Raw genomic sequence first — 6,652 nt, 5'->3', positions numbered from 1 at the left:
CCTCGCCACAGGGCCGTGTTGATTTGCTCAACGGGAGACTGCTTTTATTCGATATTATTTTGCTTGTTGTTTCGATATTATTTTGCTTGATATTATTTTGATATTATTTTGCTTGTTCTATGAACACCATGCACTGTGCTGCGTTTTACCTTTCTCCTGTAAAGCTGCTTTGGAACAATACACATTGTGAAAAGCACTACACAAATAAAATTGAATTCAATTCCACAGAAGTATGAGTCATTTTCAGGTGAAAATGAAAACTGTCCCTTCAAAACTGTTTTTAATTCTGATGTCAGGGACAAAAATAGTTGCATTATATAAAATGAGTCATATCCTCATATGAGACTGATCACAACGCCCACCACCGAACGAGTCCATGTGATGTAAAGGATGTGACAAAAGTAGCATGTGCGCTGCAGTGCATGTTGCCGGGGTGTGATGTGATTACATAATAATCAGGCTGGCCGTCCTCATCCTCGTCCTCACATCTCTGCTCTGTTTTCACACAGCACGCATCCTCCCCGCTTCCAATCTCCATATGTCCTCCAGATTTAGACAAAAGCCCAAACATCTCAAGGTACCAGCGGAGACGGTCTCTTAGCAACGGTGGCACCGAAGACAATGACTGCTCCAAATACGGACATGAAGGAAATCCATTTCTCGACTGGCAGAAGATGGCAGGACGCGGGTTTGGGATCACAGCTGGCTTAGATCTACTGAACGGCGTTTCGGTGGCACATTTCTCTTCTCGCTGTAAATAATTGAGTGCAGATTAACTTTCACACATTCAGCTCTGTGGAGCGCAACTCTTGCACTCGGTTGTTTGAGATGTTTATGTTAGCTTGACAAACACTGGGGTGTTTGTTCAAAATCCTCCCAGAATTTGATGAGGCCAATGCTTTGTACAGTATGTGTTTGCATTCTTCATTTTTACTATTGTTATTGGATTTGTTTGTCCATAATAATGCTACAAAATAGAAAACCCAATTTAATTGAAATCTTTTGCCCTCTTCTGGCTATTAAAATAAATACAACTCGAGAGTAAAATGAACCATGCTGAAGGTGTTGGAACGGTCTAGCAAACTCCATCGAGATCAAATCACAAAGACAAAACACATTCATACTTCCCAGAAAATAAGATGAGCCACGGAAGAAATCATGATTGTAGTCTTTTCCATTTATTTGGATATGTCACAGGTGACAATGAACGTACATGAAGTTATTTCTATAATAGGAATAAAGCATGGTCTGTACACAGACACAGGTGCGTGAAATGTTCTCGAGTGACAGTTGAATCCAGAGTTAATCACCTGGAGTAAAAACTGTTCATAAAGAGCCTGGTGCACAACAGAAAAACGGTTAACAAAACAAACGATGAGCTCAACTATGGTGTGCCTGGTGTAAAAGAACATGGATTTGTAATAGTGATGCCGCATGGTTTGATCCCTGGATTGGTGCCTTGTGAATATAAAGAGGGCTAAGAAGACAATCTATGGCAGGTTTTAGCTCTAGGACAAAAACTAAAAGTCACAGTGGGCGACATTATGATACGCTGGGACGTGAGGCTTCTTCTCTAAGACTAAATATGGCACATTCATTCAAAGAGAGAGAAAACAAAACATCACGGTAGGAAATAAACAGTCGGACTTAAACTCGGGCCCGTCTCCCATTTAAGACCTGCTTGTAAAGGCACATTGTTTTCTTCAGTAGTTATTACAGACATGAGCACATTCAAGCATCCGATTGCAAGTGATCAGGTGACCAAACAAACACACGTCGACACATGGGCTGTGGGTGACTGTGTCTGGCTAATACACACTGTTTCTCTAGAAATAAAAAAAAGAAATAGATTATTGACTATATACACGTGTCTACTCTAGTCTCTGACTATTTGGCTTAAAAGTACATCGAGTCAGATGTAACGGTGGCAGACGACTCAAGCAACTACAAGAATACGTGACAGAATTTTCCTGCTACAGGTGAACTACGCCTAAATCTACTTTTCCTCATAATAATATTAAATGCGACGCTCTGTATACTGTACACGCTTCAGTGTCGTTCAGAAACAGTTCATATAAATTAAACATTTACCGCTTGAAATGCACAATTCACATCCTCCAATAACAATGAATATTTCTAGCGTGTGAACTTGTTTCCGAAACAGTTTTAAATAATACAAAACTGACCTCGACTTACAATTTCCTTCATTCATTTAATAAAACTGTAAAATATTATTAACATAGGCAATGTTGAACTCTTTTTTACTTTGATATGTGGGGCAATCTTTTAAAAGCAGGATAGGGAATTAAAAAAACAAACGAAGAAATTATATTTTGCATAGAGAAAATTAATTAAAAGTTTTCATTAAAACAATTGGGACGTAAAAAATGGGACTTTATGCAAAATATAATGTCTTATTTACTTCCTTGAATTTCAAGCTGAAACATAAGCCTGACATGTTCTCGACAGGAGAGGTTCACCCATGTAGTTTAAAGATTTACAAACGTCCTCCTTTACAGCAGGGGGCGCTCATGAAAAATGTGTGTAAAACTTTTTAAGTGTAGAGTTGAAGGAATTGTCCAAAGAATAAAAGTAAACAGTTTCTAAAACATCCCACAATGCACTTCTCCTCAAGAGAAGGCAGCTGGGTTTAAATGGCTGTTCTTTGCAGCCAGCACAACACAAATCCATATAAAAACAAATCAAGTAAAAGGCGAACGTGTTGCGAGACGACATTAAGGGATATCGGGATGGAGCGACATTTTTGTTTGCTTCCGGGTCAGTCGTCTTCGTAGACGTGGGCTCGTGAAGGTCACAGCAGTACGTGGCGTTACTTAAAAAGGAAGTTGAGGAGAACTTGGAGGAAGATGAGGAAGAGGATGAGGGCGACGTCTCTGTGCGTGAGGAACGAGCTGTCTGTCGTCGACTGACTCGCCACTCGACTCCTCAGGGCGTTGACGCTCCTGGACGATTGAGCGGAGATGAATGTTAATCATGTGATTCTGAAATGAGTGTATTCACATGTGGTAAGATGCGTGTCGCACCTGTTAATGTTTTCCTGCGTTTGTCTGATGGACTCGATGGCACTTTGGAGTTCACTCAGATCTGTTCCCTTCTTCCTGAGGCGGCTGCTGTGTTTGTTTTTGTGCCCTGAAAGAAACACGATTCGATCATAAATTCGCAAATGTTGTCACAAATCAAGTCTGATGTCTTAGAAAAACTGTGTGACGTACTCTCGCTGCCTGATGAGTCCCGACGGTCCGGTTCTGGAGACGAGCAGCCGCTTTCTGGACTCTTAGGTTTGTCAGTCTTGTGTTTTCGTTTTGGTCCCGTTACCTAAACACACACAAGAGCAACTCAATCACATCCACCTTATTAATAAAAACTAAACAGCTCAGTACTATTTGAAAGATTGCAAAAATGCAATTTGATGAAAAACACACAGAGAGGCATGCAAGCGTGCCAGTTGCAGGTGTGAAAGGGGAACAAAACTGTTTTAATTTAAATAAACAACAAATGAAACAAACAACAACAGACTGAAGATTAAGCAGAGCGGCCATGTGACCGGTTCAGGCAGCCACATGACTGATTGGTTGGTGTACTGAATGATGACTGGTCGATTGGAGAATGGACAGAGCGCAGGTGGCGATGATGAGACGGGAGCAGAGAGAGGGGTTGTGGGTAGGAGGGTGAGTTTGATGAGAAGGTGTCAGGGCAGAAGGACGTACCTGGCTCAGGTAATTGTCTCTCCGGGTGCCCTGCTGGGTACTGAGACTAACTACACTGGCTGAACGTACCATAGGCGTCCTGTGGCGCACTTTGGTCTGAATACAGCCGTCTTTCTCGAACTGAACCAGATCGTTGAGCGGATCCCACGGTCGAGTGCTGGGAGACAAACAAACAAACCGGCCTCACAGTAAAGTGTGCTACAGCGTAATGCACTTCAAGACCAGCAGATGGCAGCCGGACACAACGTATGTTAAAAGTGCAATCGTAACTTTTGCATCTCTATAGCCACAGAAATATCAGACACGTCTCGGGTGGCAGGTTTTGACTTACTCGGCATATCGGTAATGCCATTCTCCTGTGGCGGGGTCTTGCTCAAACAGCCCGGGCGTCCACTCCTCACACTTGGCCTTGCGCTCGCGTGCGGCCTTCCTCTGAGCCTCCTCCAGGATAAACTTCTCGTTGGTCGCCTCCGTCTGGTCCTTATTATTAATGGCCCGCGTCACGTGTTGCCACAACCTTAAGATTGGGAGACAGAAAATGTGGTAATGTAGGTTTTTACATCTGTGTTCAAGTTGTTTTATAAAGCACATGATCATGCGTGTTACCTCTCGGACTCGAACTCGCCCTGTTCCTCAGGAGGGACGTTGCAGCGGGTCAATCTGCTCTGTCTCAGCTCAGGCGTGGGGTTCCAGAAAGTCTCCATCTCACCCGTCTTCTTATCGTTAATGAAGATCTCACTGTCCTGTACAACACACACGCGATCATAATCATTTAAGAACAGTAAAATGTGTTATGTGTAACGAAACACACTGGGCATTCTTACCCAGTGCCCCTCCAGTGTAGCCAGAACCTCCTTCCCCAGTTTGATCTTCCCACAGATCTGATTCACAATATCACTACTGCCGAGAAACGGCTGAGAACACACAGAGATATTACAGTCATGTCACTGAAACACAAAACAAACCATCTTTCCTGAAGGTTTGTGTTGTCGGTGTGGCATTTGGTTGATGTGTTATGGATGTGATGTGTGTAGCTTTTCTGTCTGTGGACCTGCTGATATTTTAAATTAAATTTTAAAATTTCAGTGCACTTATAAGAGCACAAAACACACACACAGACCTTGAGTTTGAACTCTAGCTGAGCGCTGTAGCCCGTTTTCTCACAGGCGATAGTGATCTGACCGGCCAGTTCCAGAGTCATAGTACCATACAGAATACCTGCACAGAGAGAGAGAGAGAGAGAGAGAGAGGGAGAGGGAGAGAGAGAGAGAGAGAGAGAGAGAGAGAGAATAGTGTTTGTGAATGTTAGTGAATACCTGTGCGTGTGTGCGCGCGTACGTTAAACTTCACAACAGAAAAAGACACAGAGATCACATGATGAGACAGAGAGCTGAGGTCACATGACTTGCGCTAAACTCCATCTGATTTTCCAAAGGTCTCAACTCTGGTAACACTTGATATGACAATAAGACATTAACAAACATTTAACATGCAAACAAACTTCGTAAGGTTTATAGTGACTACTTCTATTATAAACCTTGCAAATGTTATATCTATTTGTTGTATATTTTCAAGATATTGTGTATACGATCTATAAAGTGTAACCAAAACTAGATACTACCTATATTCTAGAGCAGATGTATCTAGAGGCTAAATATTACTGCACAATTACAAACGTACCTAGATGAGTCCCTACAGGAGACAATGAGGAGAGTGTGTTAGTCAAGCAGGGGAGGGGCTTTTATGTGTGTATACTGTGCGTGTTTGTGTGAGGATAGTGTCTAACATGTTGTCACGTGTTCATGTGTGTGTGTGTGTGTGTGTGTACAGACCTTTACAGTGAGCGTAGGGCATGTTCATCACATAGTCCTCTCCTCTGTTCAGAAATGTCAGTCTGGCTTCACCATCCAAGATGGCTGATAACGAATTCCCTGAAAAACGCACACACAATTCCCCATCAGTCCGCACGTGTGTGTACTCAAGTTTAACTGTGTATTTATCAGAATGCATCTTATGTCTCACCATAAAACTTGGACTTTGCCAGAATGCTGCCGCTGAGACAGAAGCCGTCTTTCCTGTTACTCACATAGAAGGCCGACACTGGGGGATGATGGGATACCTGAGGAAAGCATTCCGATTAAAGACACTCTCTCTCGTTCCGTGACGCTCGCGAATCCAACAAAACGCATGACTGTTTTACCTGTTCGGCGATGTAGAAGGTTTTACTGTTTGTCCTGGTGTGAATCCACAAACAACGAAATGTTTCTCCAATAATGGGGTTGTACGGTTTCTTCAAACCCTGTCGGCGAGATATAAAAACGTAAGACTGACGTGTCTTAAATCTTTCACAGGACAGCGAGCAAAAACAACTGTACCTTCGGCTTCTTGTAGAACCCAGAAATGTACCATTTGACCACTTTCTTCATACGGTTATAAGCGTTTTCTTCAACAGCCGCTCTGAACAGATAAAATACAATAAAACAACATGACACAGACAGCCTACGACACTTTGTTTAGTTCGGATTTAGAGCCAAAGAATAGCTCAAATCCTCACTACTACCGTCGCGAACATAACATCTATGCCTATGAAATAGCTCACAAACAAGCCACTCCAGAAACCCAGAGAACTTTTGTGTACGTGTGGGTCTTACTCAGACAGAAAGTCAGCGTGGAAGTAGTAATCGGAGAGTTTGTCCAGGAAAGATCGCGGTTCGAGGATGAAGGTGGGCAGGACGACTTTGGACAGGTCCATGCCGGGCCGGACCTGCTTCAGCAGAGTCCAGATAAGAGATTTATTCTCTTCTGATACCGTTTCAGTCTGCGACGCCTCGCCGGCCTGAAACACACGCAGATTGAATGAACAGATTGTGAGACATCCGCCAGTCTTCATGCAAGCTCATCTCTCCGGCTGTCTGCTGTATAAA

At 43.0% G+C, this 6,652-nt stretch overlaps 1 protein-coding gene across 5 annotated transcripts in view; it reads right to left on the bottom strand.

Moving 5' to 3' along the window:
- Positions 1-1,162: 1,162 nt before the first annotated feature.
- The window catches only part of osbpl8 (oxysterol binding protein-like 8), a 32,475-nt gene continuing 26,985 nt past the window's right edge, over positions 1,163-6,652 (bottom strand). For 3 of the 5 annotated variants that reach the window (XM_057323941.1, XM_057323944.1, XM_057323943.1), the window contains 13 exons: positions 6,380-6,564; positions 6,104-6,185; positions 5,929-6,027; positions 5,751-5,847; positions 5,561-5,659; positions 4,849-4,946; positions 4,553-4,642; positions 4,335-4,471; positions 4,060-4,245; positions 3,729-3,885; positions 3,234-3,336; positions 3,045-3,150; positions 1,163-2,963 (listed from right to left, as the gene is read on the bottom strand). In XM_057323941.1, coding sequence (XP_057179924.1) covers positions 2,831-2,963; positions 3,045-3,150; positions 3,234-3,336; positions 3,729-3,885; positions 4,060-4,245; positions 4,335-4,471; positions 4,553-4,642; positions 4,849-4,946; positions 5,561-5,659; positions 5,751-5,847; positions 5,929-6,027; positions 6,104-6,185; positions 6,380-6,564 — 1,572 coding nt within the window. In that variant the 3' untranslated portion in view covers positions 1,163-2,830. The remainder of the gene's footprint in view (positions 2,964-3,044; positions 3,151-3,233; positions 3,337-3,728; positions 3,886-4,059; positions 4,246-4,334; positions 4,472-4,552; positions 4,643-4,848; positions 4,947-5,560; positions 5,660-5,750; positions 5,848-5,928; positions 6,028-6,103; positions 6,186-6,379; positions 6,565-6,652) is intronic. The other 2 variants (XM_057323942.1, XM_057323945.1) reach the window with 1 other exon arrangement.

This window comes from Triplophysa rosa, linkage group LG24 (assembly GCF_024868665.1).
Source record: "Triplophysa rosa linkage group LG24, Trosa_1v2, whole genome shotgun sequence".
NCBI classification, from domain to species: Eukaryota; Metazoa; Chordata; class Actinopteri; order Cypriniformes; family Nemacheilidae; genus Triplophysa; species Triplophysa rosa.
This window is presented reverse-complemented; position numbering and strand designations above follow the sequence as displayed.